The sequence below is a fragment of the Pararge aegeria genome, chromosome 17, assembly GCF_905163445.1.
Source record: "Pararge aegeria chromosome 17, ilParAegt1.1, whole genome shotgun sequence".
In the NCBI taxonomy this organism is placed as follows: domain Eukaryota; kingdom Metazoa; phylum Arthropoda; class Insecta; order Lepidoptera; family Nymphalidae; genus Pararge; species Pararge aegeria.
The window spans coordinates 11,423,458-11,447,299 of record NC_053196.1 but is presented as its reverse complement, the minus strand read 5'-3'; the positions used below and the strand labels follow the sequence as shown (position 1 = coordinate 11,447,299).

Here is a 23,842-nt window from a genome sequence, read left to right as displayed (position 1 = left end):
GAATAATCACAACGTTTTGTACCTACTTGCAACAGAAAATACGAAATGTTATTATTTAAACCAGCATTCCGTTTAAATCAAGATACTAACTAACTACTAATTTTATGAAGCTTAAAATTGTGTAGATCTATGATCGTACGATGTTACTCTTTGACGCAAAATCCACTTAACGGTGTTTATTAAAATTGAGAATTAAAAGATTACATTTACAATTGAAGAAAATACTGTATGTACTACTAGTATAACTCTCTTTGATTTTGTCGAACTGATATAAATTAAGGTTATCTGTTATCGAACTACTCGTATCTTGCTATTGAAAAATGTAAAGGATCTGTACCCCTTTACCAGACGAATGTGAGGGCACAAAGGAAGGCTGTAATGAATCGGTTGTTTAATTAATTAGTCAAGAAAGGGCCCGGGTTAAACCACCCCCCCACTCTCCATGTATGCATGCCCTGCATATTGATTTATTATTCCAGCCTCCGCGCGATAAATTATTTAATTCTAAGTTCCGAAGGTTCACATCTATGCGAACATGTGGGGATATTAATGACTTGAAAGATTCCTGTAAATGATCCGTGAAGGAGGCACTGTTTTGGGTGTTCTATCTGTATATGTGGATGTTTATATGGAATAATTGTTTAAAGGCAATTTAATTAAAGCGAACCGAAAGAAGTTTCATAGATATTTTATTGGTTACATTTTACACACGACTTAACCATTGAGTTGAAATTGGATTTCTTTTACGACATTCATGTAGACTTGAATGACGTAAATAATACACTACAAATCACTAACTAGTTATATAAAAGTACTCAAATTGTCGTACTTCGAAATAGATGTCTACGTTTCATCGCAACTACCTCTAAACGTGGTGTAACAAAGTTTACATATTAAATTAAATAAGCAGAATTAGAGATTTCTGTCCCAAAATAAGCAATCAAGATTCTAAAGAAGATTCATTTGTTACTTTCTTTTTCTTCGTCGTTATCTTCATTACTGAAGGTCGTGTCCGGATTCAGGTTCCTTCGTAGCGATTTTTACTACAGTTATCCATACTGTTCCATCCTCGGCCTTTTCGATAGCTTCTGTGATAGGGAGGCCTGTGAGCGGCTTTACCTGGTCAGACCAGCGATTAGGTGATCGGCTACGTGGTTTTTTATCCTCCACTTTACCTACAAGTATTAACTTATCCATATTACTGGGCAGGCGTCGAACAATGTGACCAAAGTAGCTAAGAATATTCTTGTAGCACAATGTGGAGAGCCTGGTGTTAATACGTAGCTGCTCGAGGATCGATATATTAGTTCTCTTAGCGGTCCATGGTATACGTAGTGTCCTTCTCCAACACCACATTTCGAAGGCATCTATTGTTTTCCTTTCAGCCCTCGAACTGGCCATGCATCGGAACCATAGAGGAAGATTGAAAAGACTAATGTTGTTGTAGTTACTTTCTACATACCACTTAAAAATTGAGTTGAAATTGAATGTCTTTTACGATATTAATCTAGACTTGAATGACCTAATACAATACAAGTCACTAGGTAGTTATATACAAGTACTCAAATTATTGAACGTGAAAATAGGTGTCTACGTTTCACTGCAACGTCTAGTTTACATATTGAATGAAATAAGCAGTATTACAGCTTTTTGTGACAGTAAGGGACAGTATTGTCCCATGCTTATTTGTGCCACCAAGCAGTATTGCTGTGTTGTCTGCTGCTGTTTAAAACCTACGCCTCAGGTCGTTGGACAAAGGCCCTTTGTAGGACGCATTCCTTGCATGCCCATGCAAATCGTTGCTCAGTTTAAAGGCGATAGATTTTCACTGACGATCCGGTGGGTCATGAGCTTTGTCTATCAATTATAAGTAAAAAACCTCAAATCTACACTGAATGTAAATAACTAGACAAAATGCATAGTACACATATAATTGAATATAATGTGTGGTTTATATTATATGAATTTAATAATGAGGATTTCAAAACAGATCTTTTTAAAAATTGTCCTAAAACTGATATGGAAAGCTTGCCATTTCTCTAAGGTTTCGACCTGTCTGGGAGGTAATCGTGGCTACGTTGTAGAAACCTATTAGGGGTACCTAACAGGTTAGCTCGCTACCATCTTAGACTGTATTATTGCTCGAGATTGTAGTGAAGGGCTAACTTGTAGTAAACTAAAAAACAAATAGAAATAGTACATTTTCATACTGTCTGCAACTTGTATTTCGCGGATAGAATTATCTATCTGAAATTCATAACCAGATCCAAATTGTTCAAGCAAGATGCATACTCGTACATCGCTTCCCTATTTTTCCAAGCCGCGGGTGCCTCGCTTTAATGTTACTAATATCAATAATAAACGGGCGGACTATTAACTGGAATAGTAAAGTGAGATACTTTGTACGTATTCCATCTCGCGGATAAAACTTTCTATCTATAACATATAAGCAGATCCATAACTGTTTAAGCATGAAGCAAGCACACGTACCTCCCTTCCCTATTTTTACCAAGCCGTGGGTGGCTCGCTTTAATGTTACAGTAGCCGCCTACAATTTAATAATCGGGCGGACTATTAACGATGTTTTTCTTAAGGCAGCTATTTCGGATGCGCGGGCACCAGACCACCCGCGCGTATGGCGGTGTGCGTTTGGTTTATGCGACTAACTTTATTGTTTACTTCACACGTATGCATCTATTCTGTATTTACACGTAACATAAAAAATGCTTATAAACTGCTGCATTTTTGCCGTAAGGGTGGTAACTAGTCGTGTCTGATGCCCACCAGACCTAATTAAAGGCAATATTGAGCTAATAATTCTTAACTGGGTCCCCTTATAATAGGAAGGGCCAGCTTTCCATTGGAGCTTAAGCAAAACTGGGACTAAACGTTTAAAAATTATAGCATTAAATTTTCTTAGTATATTGTCTAACAGATCGATTCACTTACTTTTTGCAATAATTTTCATATATAATCTAGTTAACCAAGTTATTAAGAATTGGTGGCTGTGGTTGGTTCTGTAAAATTTGTGGGTGAACAGTGGGCACAAGTGGGCAAGCCACTGCTCCAGAAATACGACAAATCTATGAGTTATATTGAAATCTGCGTAAAAACTGAATCGTCTGCGTTTTCCAATGCGTTATAATAATCATAGTTGATCTGTGACCCCACCTTATTAAGGTTCAAAGATCTATTTTTCTCACGATCCATGCAACGGGGTCGAAACATCCACAAATGCAAAAACATTATCGTTGTATATACCCGTTGAACTATATTTAAGAAATGTTAATAAACAACGAAAATCTTAGTTTAAAATCTTCAAAGATCTATTGTCCCACCCTCGGCACTATACCTTCACAACTCATTGAGATATGTTGACATAGAGACATCGACAGGCTCTGGGCTATCCACGGATCCTCCCAAAATATTATTAGACGCATAAAGACGTTAATTTTTATCTAAAAACGAGAATGCAGTGTAAGAATGATGGGCAGGTCCCACTTTGTAAATTATCCCGCGAAATTAGTCCCGCGTGAATAGAGACCATCCTATAGTAGCTAATCTTATTAAAATTCTCCCTAGACTGGACAAGTGACTGACCTTATACTAAAGCAAGACTAACTAGTTGAAAATACTTGGAATAATAAATCTAACTAGACCGGACGCCACCCCAGTGTAATCCTTTAATCAGGTCCACAGTAGCCCTTGCCGGCACCCTATTTTTCCCTCCCATCTATAACATACCCCCTTTCCCTCCCCACACGACCCCTCGAACGGTGCAAATGACAGTTTCTAATTCCAACTTGCCATGAAAGTGTGTAATTGTTGCACCGTTGATTTATACATTGAATCTTTTACGCGGAAAGTTAAATGTGTGTGTGTGGCAGTGTATATAGGGATCAGTTTTCAATTATTGTACTCATATATGTGCGTCCTTCAATTTAATGTCAACTCTTGTTGTTGCTTTTTAAGTGAGAGGTCCTCAGCAGGGACAATTTAGGAATTTTATTAAAGTGAAACTCCTAATGCGACTTCCAACAAGGTTGCGTTAAACGTTTAAGGCTACCATTGATGGCTATTTATATTATCTGACAGATTGACATATTCTGATTGTATAATTCAATGCAGCTGTCGCCAACGTCCGGTCAAAACACCAGTTCTCGTACGATCACCGAAGCCAAACAACATCAGGCGCGGTCAGTACTTGGATGGGTGACTGAAAACTCCGCGTGTTGGCATTTTGCTTTGTTTTGAAAGAATCTAAAATAAATAAGAAAGTAAATTTTATGGTTTTTTAACTTGTTTTAAATAAAATTAATAACGAAAAAGAAAGTCAACTTGGTGCGTGTTTTTTGGTGAACATTTTGCCTGCAGATTCTTGGTAAAAGCTTTGGAGCAGACAGAGTGTGAGATTTTCTCCTTATCACGTGAAAGTTAACTAGCTTACTTCAGAAGGTACTAAAAGTAAGAAATCTATTAAAAGTAAAATCTAACACCATATACGAGTATAGGCACTCTGGTTGATTTTGCATCATTACATTTGTATCCACCGTACCAATGTTGATTTTGGTCTTCTTTTTTAATGTAATTCAGTCCATAACATATTGAATACACTGGTTTACGAAGGGGTAAATGCTGAGTAGGTACTTAAAGAAATACTGTTATTACTGATTTTGTTCCCGTGCGACGCCGCGTACAAAACCGATTAAGAGTAGAGAGAACTCAATATAAGTCCCATTAGACCTCTACCATCTTAGACTGCATCATAACCGAGTACAGGGTGAAATCACAGTTATGGACTAACAAATATAAAACTCAAGTGTGAATAGTCTGATTCTTTAGGGGATAGAGGTTTAGATGATAGCATTTTTGGCTACATATCAAGAGGTTGTGAGTAGGTACGGTTTTCGGGCAAGGCAATTCATATACAAGCCGGCGTTACTTTACGGAAATCCATAATATGTTATGAAAATGAAGCTTAATTTGCTATACTCCGCGAACAGTAGGAGAATCTTTATGTTATTATTTATAATTTCTTCAATCCTTATACTCCACACCAAACAGATCTTCAGCAATGTACCTTACGCACGTTTCGCTCCGAAACCGGAGCATCTTTAGGAGAATTTGACTTTACAATGTATAATTGTTAAGTCAACATCTGCTGAAGAGATAGAGTAGCTTAATTTGCTGTGCTCCTGCTGTTTGCGGAGTATAGCAAATTAAGCTTAATTTTCATAATGCTTAAAGTATTTGTTCGCACGAACCGGTAATTGGGAACTTAGCGACGCCCTTGCTTGACTTGCCCTGAGTGTAGGAAAGCATGTTAAATTTTTGTTTCGTTATAATATGACGAACATGAAATAAAAAAAATCCCATCCAGGGACTTTAACAATAATATTTTATAAGTTCGATAAATTAAACTTATTTGACTGGTCTAATAGTATCGTGGATTTATAGTCTTTTATAAATATAGCATTATTTTATCAATTAAATTAACTTTAGTTGTTTATGTATAGTAGAATTAGCACCATTAAATAACCAATACTTAACAACGTTTTACTTGACCTCAGAAACAGAATTCATAAACGCAAAACTTAGTAAGCGTTGGTAGAATTAAACTAAGTTGAGTATATTTGGTAATATCATAAAGCCGATGTTGGGTTACAAAACACAAACTGTAAACTCAGTTATATTAGCTATAGAACTCCTTCATTAGGAGACATATTCTACATGATTGTGTCGATACCTCGTAGGTGTCACCCTTACGCATTCCTATCGCGAGAAATATGGCACAAAACATTAACAGGTAGGTTCAATGTATATTGGTGGGCATACCTATACCTAGGTGATTACAAAATTATTCAGCTTAATTGTAGGCTCTTTTTGTTTCGAAGAGAAACCGTAAGAGTAAGTATACTTTATAAGACGTGACGTGCTCAGTTCAGAGATTTGTAGTGTACATAAAACAAATATATTTAGACTGTATACTAACTGAATATTAAAAAAATCTATTTAGTAATATAATGTAAAAAAAGTCTAAATTTCTAAAGCACATTGACCAAAAAATTTTTTAAATCTTACTCAATTCTCAGACCGATCTTGTCTTCTTGATGGCATTACCACTACAGGGCCAAGGTTTTCTCTTAAATATGAGAAGTATTTTGGTCGTACCGCACTTTGCCAGTGTGGTAGACACCACACGGGTTTGGTAGACTTCACAAGAACATTATGGGGAACTCTCAGGGTCTCAGGCATGACGGATAGTTAGCTCACGGTGTTTTCCTTCACGTTTGAAGCACGTGACGTATAGTCAAATAGTTGAAATTATCCGTTGTTTACTACTCACAAAAAAGCTGAGTATATGGTTTCTCTTTGGACCCTTTATGAATAAATTAGTCATTGGTAGATACTTTTTGCTTTACTTAAATCGCATTCATTGCCTACCTTATAGCTACCTACCAAAGGTTAGTTATAGATATCTAAATGGTAGATACACGTTTGTCAACATGTATGACCTCGATTAGGATTGTCGATTAGTTTGTAACGCAATTCGGAAATGCTGAATCAAAAGCACGGGCGGAATGGTATACACATATCGATAGCTATTAATTTGTTGTTTGCTGTATAATCGGTAATTTAGTTCTCGATTCAATGTTGAGAATTTTATGAGATAACAGTTTGGTCGTTTGGCACAAAGATTTAGAGATTAGATCTACTGTGGTCGAAATTTAACCATAATTAATTTAAATTTTAAGTTTGAAGATTATCAAGATAAGATCTACTATAATATAATCTCAGATTTGGCCAAGGCTACATTGTTAATTAGTCTTATGTCACTACTGAACATACATACATATACGTAGACAAATGATACATGTATACATATACATATATACTCTTGAAATACACGGTTGTGTGTGTAATGTTTTTTTTATTAAGTTAATGTATTTTTATGCATTATGAATATAAAGCATTCTGCACACCTTCTCTGTATGAAATCTAAATAAAAAAGTGAGGGAATTTTCATTACTCCCCGTCCGCGAAATTTTCATAAAAAGGCTTTAGGGGTAGATTATTTACTGTCTCTGAGACTTATCTTTGAAACCCGAACGGTAATAATTTTTGAATAAACAATTGCCATAGTTTTTGCTGAAAGAAATCAGATACAGCCCTAACATAAGATGCATAAGTAAAATCAAGTAACTCTTTTCACTATATTAGGAACGTGTCGCGTAGCCTAGGTACAATTTATGCACGTCTCGTTCCTATATCTTCAATATGGTTGTCATAAGTAAATACTTAGGAGGTTTTGAATAAGTTGGTATAGAAAAATAAATAAATAAATATACTACGACAATAAATATGCTTTATTAATTTAATTCCGATTTAATTCAATTTAATTTAATTCATTTTTGTTTTGTTTTGTCTCCTAATAATTGATTAAGTTAATTTTTTTATTGTAATTTAGCTTTAAATATTTATACTTTTATACTTTTAAAGGTTTATATTAACTGACTAATAATTAATTGTAAATAATTTATAAGAATGACTTTTTTACATTTTAATGCATGCTGTGATAACCTGTAAATAGTTGAACATTTACTATGTGACTCATTCCAAAAAAAAAAAAAGCATGTTTTAATGTATCTACTGTTGGTTGTCCTTTATAAATAAATAAATAAATAAATATTAAATATGCTTCTTTTGGTTTAATACTTTTCCTTATGCGATATACTTATGCAACCTTCAACAGTATTTCTTAAGGGCTTCCTTTGGGGTGGGGCTGCGTTTAGCATGCACCTCTATCTCTTTTAATTATTCAGGTTGTTAGGAATTAAATATTGCTTAAATGGTGAAAGGAAATATTATGAGCTAAGAGTTATCTATAATATTCACAAGGACTACCGATAGAACCCTTCTCAGTCTGAGAGGAGAACCGCGCTCTGTATTGGGTCGGTTATAGGTTGATAACATTGTGATAGGCGTATTTGAGTAAAGTTTTCTTTTAATTTAACGTTTAAAACCAATGTAAAGTTGTTATAGGCATATTCGATTCTTTTTTTTAAATTTAATTTGATTTGAATCCAATGCTTAGTTTTAAGAGCAGCTTGTATCCTACTGATGTAGTGTTGTCTCTGCTAGGGCAGCAGCAGCAGTTCCACTTCGCGTTTGGTCAGCGTCCGTTCCCCTTCCCACCGGACCCACTCGGTGGCTTCAGGATGCCGCCTATCACTTCGTGTCAAAGTAAGTATTTTTTAATAACAAACTATCTTAAAAACCCTCGACGCATAATGTAGATAAAAAATATATTCTGTAATGGCCTAGGTACTATTCAATAAAAATTTTGACGGCCGACTGTCGCAGTGAGCAGCGCCCCTGCTTTCTGAGTCTTCTGTTTGAGTGATGAACATGTTTGCTTTACAGTGTCTGGGTGTTTATTTGTATATTTTAAGTATTTATGTGTATTATATTCATAAAAATATTTATCAGCTATCCTAGTACCCAAAACACAAGCTACGCTTACTTTGGGGTAGATGGCGATGTGTGTATTGTCGTAGTATATTATATATTATAATGATCATCAAAACGCACATATTTCAACAGTGTGAACCCGTCTCCTGCGGTAGTTTAAACTGTATTACAGGAGGCAGCGTCTGGTCTTTATATATGGTAGAACCATCTATAACTATAACGTTTGATAAATAAACAGGCAGAATTATACTAAGGGAAAAAAGAAAATTAATGATATGAATTTTAGAGGAGGTAATCTATAGCTAAAAATAATTTACAAGTTTTTATTTATCATTTCGATGGGTTCATTGCGTTTAAAAAATGTAAATAACCATTTTGTGGTGTCAGCCTTCTTGAAAATAAAATTTGTCATCGCGTATACAACTTTACTAATCAAGCACTTTCATGAAATTCATTTGATACCCATATTGAGGAATATTTAAAAAAAATATGCTATCCGCCATTTTGTGTGATGGCGGCCATCTTGGATCAATTTTAATTAAACATAGCGAAGAAAAATTTATCTTTATATTATCGGGAGACTCATTTACTGTTCAAACTAATTTACAGTTCGTCCATTCGGGAGCATGTTGCATCGTACCATAGACAGACACACACTTGCAGAAACACGTTAATTTTATAACGCTCCGTCGTTTTTTCGGGGATTAAGAATAGCGCTTGATATTTGGATTTCTAATTAAAATGTCCAATAGTAGGTGCCCGTCGTCTATGGTGAGCCAAATTCAGTCCAGCACATAAAAATCTAAACTCTGCTGTTGGCTGGACATATTCAATGCATGGTCGCCAACCAAAGAAGGTTTTGACCTCACAGCCTGACGGACGGAGATCGATCGGGAGGTCAAAATTGTTTTTTATAGATAGAGTACGCCGCGATGCACAAGCCATCCGCTTGAGAAACTGGCGGACATGGGCACAATATAGACCACAAAAGGCTGAAAATGATAAGTAGATGCCAGCTGTTTGACTATTAATATGATGAGTATTGGCAAAAGAGGTTCAAACAACGTAATATGATGTGAAGAACTACGGAGATTTAACAACAATTAAATCTCCGAAGTTCTTCGCAGCCAAGAAAATAGATGTTGTTCTCACCATATTTCTGGCTAAATAGTTATCGAAGTACCTAAACAATTAGGTAATTTTTAAATAAAACTTACATAAAACTTCATGGTTACCACTAAATGCAGTAAAGTAAGGTTTTCTTAGATCATTTCAATTTTGGGGTACATTAAAGAGTTACTGAGTAGAACAAATACTATTTTATAGCAAAGACAAGATGGTGCTTGAGAAATGCCATTAGTTAGATGCCAGACTTGTTCTTAGGCAACAAGCTCTCAGCTACTGTACCTAATGCAACTTTCACTTTTCCTCATGTATAACATCACCATCCCAATCGAAAAAAGCTTCACTTCTAAAATTCTAATCGGTTGTACATAACAACAACAGTATGAATACAACAAATGACAACGCAATCAGACTATCTAAATTGGAAACCGCACACAAACCTCATAACGCGTTTGATAGCTCAAAAGTGAATGAGTCACTAAAACCACGCGGCGATACGCTAAACTACGTTCACTAAAGCGCGGATTCAATCAGTCGCCGAAAAAAAAATTCAGATGAAAGCTGACTGCGAACCCAATCGAACAAGCATGCATCGAGCCCGCTAAAATCCACCGGCCCAAAACAACTCGAGCGGGTCAAAGCGTAAAAAAAACATCCACAAATCGACGCGGCGAGCGCGTATCGTATAAAAACCGAGTCCGCCGATCGTCGGCCAAAAACGGAACCGTGATACCGAAAAATAAAAGCCTGTAATACTCCGGAAAAAATAAAGTGGACGCAACGTGCGAGGATCTCGCTGGCGTGCGTTTTGTCCACTCCCGACTCTCGATATCTTTATAAGTGCCCACTCTTGTGTTATTTCGGATACACTGTGAGCGGAATAAATATCAAGTTTGTCTTTTTTAAGCAGTCTATTGGATTTTAAAACATTTGTAACATTTATGCGATTATTTGTTTTGACTGTTTCACTTTATTAGACTTGCTTATGCTTTTAAGTAATTAATACTTGCTTTAACGTCTTAAGGAAACTTGCATGACTGAAGGTTATCCATCATGTTTTTTATAATAAGCTATGAAGCTAGAGCAATTCACACCCAAGCTTTTTTATCGTTCAAGTAATCCTTAATATTATAATAGGATTTTTCTGTAAGTTTACGTTTTATATAAACTTTGAACTTATTGAGAGACATCTCAAAGATTTCATTTGGTTATTTGTTATAAAAAAAATATAGGTGCAATTGCCCTTGAATGAATAAGCAATTTTGTGTACTAGCCTAGTAAACTGCACAACGAGTTTATTTCTCCTAACATTAATATTGTTACAATCCATTTTCTTTTTAAATTTGGTTATATTTTTATGGACATAAATTAAATTATCAAATATGTACCTACTGACTATCATCATCAAGTCAATGTCTTAAAAAAAAATCACTAAGTTTTAAGTAGTCGTAAAGTTTTTCGTGACAGAGCTCGTCGAAAATAAACTCTTGGCATGCTTATTACTGCCGCCAAGCAGCATAATGTAATTAATAATTATTATTATGACGGACGTGACTTTGCAATATTTTTATATTGCAATACTGTTACTTATTATTATTATTTTGTTATTTAATTTATCTTTTTATATTCTAATAACTGGGTTTATACCTTTCAATAAAGATTATTATTATTATTATTATTATCATAATTGCAATGCTGTGTTCCGGTCTGAAGAGCGTGGTTGCCGGTGTAACTAGAGGCACATAAGGCATGTTGCAGGACGTGCTCCTTGCTCATTGTGCTGTTTATAGGCCATCTTTGTTTACTTGCAGCTTCGTCTATTGGATAGAAGCAGGCGTTACTTTGCGGAAATCCATATTATATTATCAAAATTAAGCTTAATTTGCTATACTCCGCGAAAAGCAGGAGAATCTGTGTAGTGTAATTTATAATTTCTTCAATCCTCATACTTCACACCAAACAGATCTTCGGATATGTTAAGTAACAGTTGGACTTAACAATTATTCATTGTAAAGTCAACATCTCCTGAGGATGCTCCGGTTTCGGAGCGAAACGTGTGTAGAGGGTATATTGCCGAAGATCTGTTTGGTGTGGAGTATAAGGATTGAAGAAATTATAAATTACACCACGCAGATTCTCCTGCTTTTCGCGGAGTATAGCAAATTAAGCTTAATTTTGATAATATTGTAGCTTCGTCTGTCAATTGTTACTATAAAAAAAAGAGACAGGCTTGTCGTTTCAAAAGGGCTTATAAGGAAAAACCTTCTTGAAATAAATGAATTTCGAATAATAAAGCTTTTTTTCTAGATATGAGCCAATTCGGACTGAGTTCGAGTAACTCGCACTGGGGCTACGGTGGTGCGGGCGCGTACCCCGCGTACCTGCCATCTTGCGCAGCACCTGCTGCTTCTCAGTTCAATCCACCAGCTCTCGGCTTCGCTGGGACCATGCCTGAGCAGACATCCACGCAGGACTTTACGAATAATACAGGTACGATCTTTTTGTTATACTACAAGTTAGATCTTGACTGCAATCTCACCTGGTATTAAGTGTCCTCCCGATGTCGTCGACCCCTGGGGCTCTTCTCACGCCGAGATTTCGCACTCGCTCAAACCCCCCGGTGACGCCGTAGCAACCCCACAGGTGGTTAGCGGCAAGTGTCCATCCGAAAATCGAAATCGGTATTAAGTGATGGTGTAAGATGGTAGCGGGCTAACCTAACCTAGCCCTTAACCCTAAGCGGTCACTACCCGGCATTATACCGGAAATCGCATGGTGGCACGTTTATGTCCGTAGGAACTAGACACGGCCGAAGTGTCAAAAAGACTGTACTGACACGGAAATAGGACGAATGGCGTACCTACTCCGCTCTATTACTCATTTTAAACTTTCAATCAATCCCGTTTATTTTTGCGAAAGTAATTATTAAAAACCAACAACCAGCAGCGTCGTGAGTCTATAAGACTATTGTTTTCCGACTAAAAATAAATTCATCAATTTTTAATTATAATATTAATGGAAACAATGTTTGGTGTATGATAGACTATAAACTATCAAACCAGCATGGTGAAATTAAATGTACCAACATGGTTTACGACTGACATCCTCCTTAAAACCGTACGGGCGCTGTGGATGTGCCTGCCCGCCTACACAGCACACACAAAAAGCAACGGCGATCCTCTCTTCGAGGTGGAGGCGACATACTCAGAGTTCCCCTTTGACAACTTACCAGACCAGTGGGTCAAAAAGATTTAGTAATTATCACTAAAATAACAAATGCAAACGTGTATTGTAAATATTATAATAACGGTATTTGCCAAGGGATACCGATACATATAATAACTATAGATATATAATAAAGAGAGATATAAATAATGAGCGCTATGCTTGATTTTTTATCTTCCCAGCTAGCTAGACAAATATGTATGATTTATTTTTCTTAAAAGCAACACTACAGAGATCAACCAATTTTTATTAGTTATTGGAACTATGTCCACTCCTAAGTATAAAGCTGGATGGACGAACATTAAAACGGCTCTCATTATAATTTACAGCGGTACGGACACGTCCGATACAGGCGATGAATTTATTGCCGATGCGTGCCCGCGCAACACGAAAAATATAGCCATATTAAAACAATGTAAACATTCTCTCAAATATATTATCGCTGTATAGATTTAGAAAAGTACCTATATCTCTATTTCACGTTAATTTCACGTTCACGTGCGATGTGACCGCTCTCAGTTGTCGTTTCATCTATTTTTTTATATAGAACGCCAATCTCGATACTTAATATAAGGAATTAAACAAAAAAAATAAAACCGATAGATGCAATGTGAAAGTTTTATAGCCAAATCAATGTAAACATTGCTCAAATATTTTGTAGCCGAATAGAATTAGAAACTACGATTTCTATTATAAGCGTTAATTTCGGCTCAAACCATCAAAACGTATTTTTTTACGCTGATCTCGATACTGACTAAAAAAAATGGTAATTGTAAATGTCTGACGGCTAGATACAGGTCTCCTCTCTCATAAGCGATATAAGTGCCAACGCGGCGGTACAAAAATATATTAACTGGTCCAAAAGTAAAGTTGCCTTTTTTTTCTTTGTTTTTCGTTGATAAGGCAATATAGTTTTATTTATAGACTGATCAATTTAGTTTCGTTTGGAGATTTAAGTACAAAATAATTTACAACGTTTAGGGCCTTTAGACCTTGTATTCTAATTTATCAATCCTTCGGTTTAACGTGCTCCACGAGCACGGGGTTGAAACATAATCAATTGCCCAAATTTGTTTCTTGGGTTTTCTGTCAATGAACTCTCATAACTGAAGGTGCCTGGTCACAAATCCTCCTTCTTCAACGGATCATCTACGGTTCAGGCTATTAAATTATGGAACGCCTTGCCGTTAGATATCCGTGAGGCACAATCGATTGGGACCTTCAAGAAACTAGTGAAGGATCATTATTTGTCTCTTTCAGCCGAACAACGCTGAAGCGAATCATTTTAAGTGTGTAATTTGAATTATTTATGTATTTCATACTAATTGGGGATGTTATATGTAATATATTTATGTTATATATTTTATTTGTATTTATATATAATATATTTATATATATATTATAGTTATATTTATATATATATATATATATATATATATATTTTATTTATATTTATATATTTGTATAATTTTTAAATCTTATTTATTGCACCACCTACCTCTTTTCTACATTTTTTCCTTTTACGCCATTGGTTGCCTGGAAGAAATCGCTATGTAGCGATAAGGCCACCAAATTGTACTCTCTTGATTGTATTTATATCTTTGTAACTACTTTTTGTTTCTTTGGTGTACAATAAAAGTGTTTTCATTCATTCATTCATAACTGGAAGAAAAATCCAACACCAAGAGCCTCGCGATTCGTTGTCGAGCACGCAAAATAATAAACTAACAAAGCAGCTATTTTCGATTGGCCAACATTAATAGACTTTATGTCGATTTAATCACAATAGCTAACATGCATTTCTGTTTGTACAGTTCTCCCGGATACGACAGGCGTTGATTTGGATCAACAGCTGTCGGGCCTGGTCGGTTCGTCGCCTTCACACCACAGCAGTCTTCTGCCGCGGTACAACAACAACACAGACTACAGCTTATCAACAGGACCTAGATCTTTGAGCGATAATAGTTCCCAACCAGATTCTCCAGTTCAGGACGATTTACTAACCTCGAACACGACTACAAATATTGGGCACAACCATTCAAACACCTCAAACTTTCCTTCGCTAATGGGCTCTCAAAACTCTTCGTACGGAAGTAGTAATTGCAACAATTCCCTTTATCCCGTACTCCCTGCTAGTCTATTGTACAGTCAGCTGTACACAGCGGCAAACCAAACGCACAATTTTCATCCATTGCATTCGAACTCAATTCACTCGACGCAGAATCATCACAACGAACTGCAGACGATGATGGATCAGATATCGTCCACGACCAATAATCATAGACAGCATGGGAGTCATGTGCAAGGAGATTTGTTGTTGGGCGGTGGAAATTCCTGCGCCGCGGCTGCAGCGAGAGGGGAAGATGGAAGAGTTAATAGCCTTGGCCAACGAGGTAACCCGCAGCCAGATAGCAACACTGTATGGCGACCATATTGAAAATTTTCATTATTAAAAAGTGTAATTTTAATTGCGACTTAAGTGGAAAACAAGTTAATCACACGAAGACAGAGTGAAGGTAGAGTAATGATTGAATTACTTCGAAACGAGAATTATTGTTACTATGATTTCGTCTATTGCAACGAAATAGGTATTGGTAATTATTCATATAGAGATAGATCTAAAATGGTTTCACAAACCATTTGATTTGAATCTTGGATATAAAATCGCTCCCGTCCTTATTATACGAGTTGTTTATGAACCAATAAAATTTTAGTAACACTTGTTTTTCTGTTAATTTACGTCTTAAACATACATCTTCGTCTGATACATACAAGTTACTTTTGCCATTTTGGTTACGGGATGCTAAAATGGCCATCGAAACATTCACGTAGCAAGACTCTACATTTTTTTGGATAGCTAACAAAATAATTTATTTCATTTGTAAATTTTTTTTTCATTAATTCATCATCATTTGCCATATATTACACAGAAAAAAATCTATGTTATGTGAAAAAAATAATTTAAATATTTAAATATAAAAAAAACTTTAGTCATATATTATTTTATTGTTCTCTTCGCATACTTTTTAGTGAAAAAAACCGGAAACATAAATGTAGTAGTTTAAACAAAAGATTGTAAATAAAATTGTGAATAATTTGTTGTAAATGCATCTTGTAAAGTGCAATAGTTGTGCAATTATGAAGTTGAGTAGATGTATACAAGAAATTAGTTATAAGATACATTATTTGTTGATTATGTGAATCTGTCCATTGTAGATAAAATAGATCTTAGGGTCCTATTCAAAATAGCGGGTTTATTTGTATTAGGTTTTATAGATTTTTTTTATTACTTGAAATGCGAGTATGTAACATTGTTTTAAAGAAAATATTGGCAAAAAAATCTTCATACATTGTTTGAATCACAGCGCTTCCTTTCTCTTTCCCCAATGATCCCACTTCTGAAAACAAGGCTCGTGTCTTATATAGTCGTTTGAATTGATAATGAAATACTAAGGTAGTGAAGGTCCACAGAAATTGATTGTGGAGCTCTAGTACATATGATCTGAATCTGAGAATATATCAAACTAAAATCAACGTTAATCCTATGCAAAACAACATTTTATTCAGCGATCTTAATTAACTTAAAAATCTTATATATTAGTTATAGCTAATTTGAACCAAGTTTTCTCGGACTTAGATCGTACGTTATTCACATGAACCATTGTAGAAAGTATAAGTGGATCTTACGGGGTAATTCTTTTTGTGTTCTAGTTATATTACCACGATACGTTAATTACAAAGAGGTATCATCAAACACTCATACTTCCGTCAGGTTTGCTATGCCTAACCTTTCCCTTGACTTACATTGTTGTTGTTTGGTGCCAAATTAGTAAAATATTGGTGTTTATGAAATGAATTACTACACATTAATAATGTGGAAATTGCATATATGGGACACAACACATTCTTATTTTTTTTCATTAAATTTCGAATTATCGTTCTTGTGAATTGTCATTTTCATTTGTGAAGGCAACTTAAGCATGAGCATGTGTTTTTTTTTCAAAATTAGATAAATAAATGGTTGTGCAACCCTTTACCCTAAAACTTTCAAATATACAAAAATGCCAAAGTTAAATTTATAAATGTATGATTTACATTAAAAAAATGTTTTTATTATTATATTTAGGTGCAATATTATAATTTTAATAAAAAAATATTAAGTATCATGGTTTATAAATATTATGGTTTTGGATTTGTGAAACTTGCGTAGCAATTTATTTGTGAGAAAGCTTATTGTTACGTTTTGTTGACTGTAAAGTAGCGGGAATCACTTTGTATAAATAAATTATAAATGAATGTACATTTGTTTGATTATCTCCCTTCATTATAACTATCACATTGAACCCAAGCCTTCTTTAGAATATTTTACATATTCTTTACTAACTTGACATACTGAAGAATTTAGCCTTCCTATTACTTAGCATAGCACTTTTCCTGTATGCAATGATTATTCAAATAAAAAACGGTAAAGGAAAAAATATATAATATGTAATAGTGAAAGTAATTAAAAACCAAGAATTTGTTAATGCATTTATTGTTTTTTTTGATAAGCAAGATCATTGGCGCTTAGCATAAAATTTACCCATTTTGCGTGCTTTCTGTGTGCACGTGTACCACCCAAATGACACCACTTCGCATCGCATTGCTGACGGAAATGTTATCATCATATGTTATGACATGACTGCTGCACTCAGCGTTCAACAAAACTCCTCAACAAAAGTTTTGTTTGTTTTAATACTTTATTGCACACGCACATTTAATATAAAGTAAAGAGACACAAACACAAAAGAAACTTAGTCTAGACATTGAGGCGTGCAAAGGCGGCCTTATCGCTAAACCGATCTCTGCCAGGCAACAACTTGGCGAAGCGAAAAACAAAGAAACGGGTTGGTGCGGCAATTTAAATTTAGATAATAAAAAAATATACTCTTTATTTTTAATACTAGACACATACATATTTATACTACATACTATAATGTTACATAAATAAGAATAAGTTTTTCAAACGCTTTTTGAATATACCTACTAGGATATACCTACAATCAAGGATTTAGCCTGACATATGTCAGCAGGGAGGGAATTCCAGTGCCTGATTCAATTAACCGCAAAAGAGTTACTATAGTATTTCGTAGGCCTGTTTGGAACCTAGAGTTTGTCATCAGTGCAGGAACGAAGCAAGTTCTGTCCATCTACTTCGACAAAGGTAAATCTTTGCTTTAAAGAGTGTCCGCAAAGTTCCGAGTTCTACAAAAGACGAGAAGTTTTAACCGGCCCAGTAATAAAATAAAAAGAAGGGGTATGGCAGCTGTAGTAACCTATACCCCTTAGGTTTCTACATAAAAATATACCGGAAAAATAATCATGAATCTAAGATTCACGTCTCACAACTTGGAAACATCTACAACTAATTCTTTTAAACAAGTTTCGCATCCATACAAAATACCACTCAAGCCAGACATATAATTTTGTTTTCCTTGTATTTTTCCTATTGTGGTGTGGAAAGAAAAAATCTATTCTATACTATTTATTCTTCTTCTTAATCGTGCACTCTTGGCAGAGTGGTCGTGGCTGCTGAGATAAATTTCACGACGCTAGGCATCATTGGATTGCACGGCTTCCCGCGCGAGTCTTCTCCACTTTTGGCGGTTGGTAGCGTGTCGAAAACATTCTACCACAGTTGTCTGGGCCAATCTACACTTTCCAAATAGAACCTCCTCATCATCGTCATCATCATTATAAAACTTTGCCGGCCTACTAAAGGGCACGGGTCTAATTTCAGATTGAGAACAGATTAGGCCGTAGTCCACCACGCTGGCCAAATGTGAATTAATACACTTCACACGCCTTTGAGAATGTTATGTAAATATCACTCGCTTTAGCGATGGAATGTTTGTATTTCAACGCTAAATCAAGTTATATTTTAATTGCTTAAGTTCACTAAAAACTCCTGCATTAATAGAATTATAGGGTCACATAATGCTATGTACGTAGAGCAAAAAGCAGTCTCTTCCATTTAGTCAAAGCTAGTGGAATACGTCCATTAAAATATTGGATATCACTTGCATCGATCAGTGTCGGGTTCGCACTAAGCCTCATTAATTACCTACTTCGCAATTTTAAATCTCATTATTGTCCAAATCGGGCTGCCATCGATTTTTCGCGCGGTACAGATGCTGGGTGGGCTCGCATATATTATCGTAGGTAATCAGGTGACACGCTCGGGTGACCATCCTTTGTGATAATTATTTATAATAATGTACAAATTTATTGGCCTTTTTTACCAATGCATAAGTTAAAAAAATATTAAAATCAGTAATAACATTGAAGGTACCGTACAATTAATGAACTTCCTAAAGATGCGGTTGCTAGGAAGCAGTAAATTCCGCATTCATCTCTCACAAGATATAATAGAATTATATTTGTTAAATTTTAAAATGTTGACGGACAAGAGTTTTTTGCCCTTCTTCTCTTCTGTCGTTAGAGTATCTTCAATTAGACCGATTGGCCTTTAGAAAGTGCTTATAAAGTTGAAAAAAAATTAAATGTGATTTGTACTTCATGAGGCACTCAAAACGTGAAAACGTGAAAACGTGCAGCTTGACGGCTCAATGACGGTCCCAATTTTTTGCCAAAGCAATGTTCTCTTACATGGTCTTATTGATGGTAAGTAAATATAAAGACGCATAAAAGCTTTTTTGTTTCGATCAGGTGCCCCATAAAGGTACCTTTATGTTGCTAAAAATGTTTAATATAATATGGCGATAAGTTTAATAAAAGGTGTCGTCTTCTACTTCATTGAGGTTGTACACGACCTGTACAACCTTAATGAAGTAGAAGTTTATTATTTTGTTTAACCTTGACTGATTACTATAATATGAAAGATTCTATTATTTGATTACCAACGTTATAAAAAAACTATAGTTTAAGTTTCTTTTTATAAAGTTACAAATTTCTATGGAGATACCAGATACACTTTGCTGTTTATACAAAACAACCGATTTATTTAACCGCCAATGACGTTAGTTTACTTATAAACTTACATTGGGACTCAAAAGGTTTTTGATAAAACGCTGTAGATTAGATTAACGTGTCTCAAAATTGTCCACCACAGCGTGGCCCACCTTGTATAGGCGTCCGTCTGTCCATCGTTTCGCATTGGCGCAAATTAATGAGGGTGGGATATTTATTCCAGGGTTTCGTTTGCCCGACAAAATATCAATTCACCTCGATTTGTGTGTCTGTGTGTGTGAGTGTGACGTCAGGTGATATGCAAATGTTACGCCCGACGGCGGAGCTCAGTAATGAGCTCATTAAGCCTGATATACCTATTGAAGTTGCGGCTCATAACGGCTCAACTATTTAACTGCAGGACTCTGGATCAAGCTATCAAATTGTGTACGTCGGGCGTGTGCCGTTGAATTATTTGTATAATTATTTTGAATTTTAGTCTAGTTTTATATTGTTTACGTAGATACATAACTAATTAACTATTAGTATCATGTAATTGCTTTATTATCAGGTTAGTTTATAGGTTAGCATGCCCAGTGTGCTGTCTCAAAAGGTTTTAGACCCATTTAAAAGTATGAAGGTGATAATATATTATTTTATGATATTATATTTAGTGTTCTATTTGCAGGTGTAACATTGCTCATTAGACCACCATAAAACTAAGAAGGTGATAAATTATTTTATAACTAGATGTGCCTAGCGGCTTCGCCCGCGTAATTTTTGGAGGCAGCCTACTGCTACATAGTCTACATCTATAATATATAAGATTTTAAGTTTTTTTCACAAACAGTTTTTTATCTTACCTAAATTTTTTTTTAATGAAAAGTATAAGTACTATAAAATATTCTAATACCTCCAAGAATATGTATAAAAAGTTTCATGAAGATCGGTTCAGTAGTTTTTGCGTGAAATCGTAACAAACAAACTTACATTCACATTTATAATATTAGTAGGGATATTATATTTAGAGCTGTTTGTAGGTGAAACATTTTTTTATTTATTTATTTAAACTCTTTATTTGTACACCACTACACAGTTAGGAAAATAAACGACGAATAGAGAGAAACACAAAAAACTGGAGTAGAATACAAAAGGCTTGCCTTATCGCTTAAAAGCGATCTCTGCCAGGCAACCTTAGGATTAGGAGACAACAAGAGCGAGAACAAAAAGGTGGTGTAAAATTATTATAAACCTACATTCAAATAACTACATACGAATACATAAACAAAATATACACAAATAAAAACATAAAATAAAATATTCATATATATATATATATATATATATATATATAAAATAAATATAAATATAATAAACTAATATATATTAATGAATTGATGATATATAAAAAAAAAAAAAAACCATTAATCAATGATTGCAGCAAGGATCATTCAGAGAAATACATAACGGTCCGTTATTTATTATTTTTAACACACTCTATACATACATATAAAGAAATAGAAAAGGCGATGATAGTTTTGTATGAACTCAATTTTTCAAGTAATATCCATGGACAAAGTTGTCATTTCAAATGTTTCGGGATTTATAAATATCCCCAAAGGGATTTAACAGGGGATGAAAGTTTATTTAGTATAACGCGCTAAGCTCAGGAAATCATAACTAGCAATTTAATGTTCATTTGAAATTTATCCTACGTAGGTATATAGTTTAGTTCGGGTTCAAAACTCAAAAGTCTTTTTGAACGTTAATAACGCGATTTAAAATTGCAAAGTAATTAATGAGGATTAGTGCGATCCTGGCACTGATGAATGCAGGTACGGGCGTATTCAATATATTAATGCACTCCATTAAATAAACTAGTCCATATATTTAAATTTGAGCCAATAGTAGAGTGATGGGATGAGATGAAAATTTGTGTGATATAAATTACCAACCAACCTTTTACATGTTTAAGGTAGTCGATTCACAAATTGAAAGCGGGTAAATTATCAATGTATTTTTTATCCCAATGCAATCTCACCTGGTGGTAAACGACGATGCGGTCTAACATGGTAACGGTCTAAGCTGTTAAACTATAGCAATTATATTAAGGCCATATACCTAACCAGTTAAACCTATTTTTAAAATTTATAATGCATATTCCTAAAAATTCTGAACCGACAGGATCTGAACCTGCGTCCCTCTGGCAATCGCGGCTTGAGTGCTTTGACTACTAAGCTACGGTTCTCCCTCTGCCAATGCCGAAATTAGTATATGGATTTATATCAGTGTTAGACCAAATTGACCAAATTTCTTTATACTAGCAAGTGCTTTTTTGATGAGATTATTCATCAACGTTTGTCTATACTTCCTTTTTCACAGAAAAAAGACATTATTGTTTAGACCCATCACGCCTCTCCAATATACATTGGAGGGCTTTAAAAATTTATTAACTCCTTGCTTGAGAGTTACCTACCTAATAAAGTTTATCTTCTCTATAGCCCACGGTTGGGCACAGGTCTCTTCTATATAATAGGAGAGCTACCGGGACCATAGGCATAACTTGCTCATCGAGGCACGGAATAGGCACCGAGTGGGCACCGCCAAGTTCCTTACTCGAACCCAGGGCCTCATAATCCGTAGTTTAATATGCTAACCACTAGACTAACGAGGCACAATCGCTTCTCGGAGATTTCTATACTTCGCCCAAGATTTTGTCTGTAGGTAGTTTGAATGCTACCCAAACTCAATTTTAAACAGTATTATATCGAATAAGTTGTTGATAATTTAAAATTGATATTCATTTTATCGCAGTGTTTGCAATTAATTACAACAATCAATAATTTCGCGCTCGGCCGAGCGAAAACTACAACACTGTACCGGGCAGATAACGGGCAACAAAGCTATCTTGCTGAAATATACGCTCATTATGCATTATAAATTAAAATGTTAACCACTTTAGGTACAAAATATTAAAAATGCGCCCATTTTTTTTACTCTTATTTCTGTAGTTAGTTATATAGGTTTATGTGAAAGTGTATCTATATATTTGTTTATAAATGTTTGTTTTATATTATCTATGTAGGTACAACTAAACCGCTGCACTAATCTTGATGAAATATTATACAGATACCTAGGTTCCAGTTACAATCCTTCAGGTTTTATCTCAGAAAAGACACCGGATTCCATGGCCACGGCATTTCAGAGAGAACTTTGTTACTTAATTAAAGCTTCCAAATTTCGTGAAAAACACTTTCAATATATTGTTAATTATACTACTAGCCAAGCGCACTTTCATTTGAAACCCATAATGCGGGAGTGGTCAAAAAAGCACGATATGCCGTCGGTCCCAAGAATCATCTCTAATTTTAATATAAGTAATGATATTTATCGTATAAAAGCCCACCAATCCACATTGGAATAGCGTGGTGGGTCAATGATCTGAGTCGCTCTTCGTATGCCCAGTGATGGATTTTTAATAGGCTGAGGATGATAATGAAACAAAATATATAACACGTCTACGTGTTCAGACATTTGTGAACATGTTCCAAAGCTGACTAATTATATTCATTAAAGTCATTTGTTCCCCTTAGACAAAGCAACGTCAAGACAAACGAAGCGAGCTCGGTTATTGCAATAATTGGCGTTTTCACATAAACAAAAGCACAAAGGCCGTAATTAAGGGGGGATTGGAATATGAAAAGGTACGTAAGTACGAATACGTTTAGTCAATACAAATGTCTGATGTGACGATGGAGAGAAACAATTAAGGAGGAGTTTATTTTGTACTTACTCAAAGTGACAACAAAGGAAAATAGAAAAAAAAACCTTTGACTCTCGTATAAATGAAAATACTTTTATTGGACAGATTAAAATAACATTATGTAACAGATTATAAGAACACATAATGGTAGTTAGATGAAAGGTGCAAAATGGTAGATTTAACGGTACATAGCATAATATTCCGGTTAACAAAAGGTGGTGCGAAATGACTATAAATTTTCACATACGGACGGAGAATCCCAATACGTAACAGTTATTGACCAGACCCAGGAATCGAACCGGGATCCGT

The 23,842-nt window shown here is 35.0% G+C and overlaps 1 protein-coding gene across 1 annotated transcript in view; it reads left to right on the top strand.

Annotated features, from left to right (window-relative positions):
• Positions 1 to 15,259, top strand: part of LOC120631080 (runt-related transcription factor 3) — a 40,155-nt gene extending 24,896 nt beyond the window's left edge. The window contains exons 3-5 of the mRNA XM_039900503.1: positions 8,143 to 8,244; positions 11,905 to 12,087; positions 14,637 to 15,259. Coding sequence (XP_039756437.1) covers positions 8,143 to 8,244; positions 11,905 to 12,087; positions 14,637 to 15,259 — 908 coding nt within the window. The remainder of the gene's footprint in view (positions 1 to 8,142; positions 8,245 to 11,904; positions 12,088 to 14,636) is intronic.
• Positions 15,260 to 23,842: the final 8,583 nt, after the last annotated feature.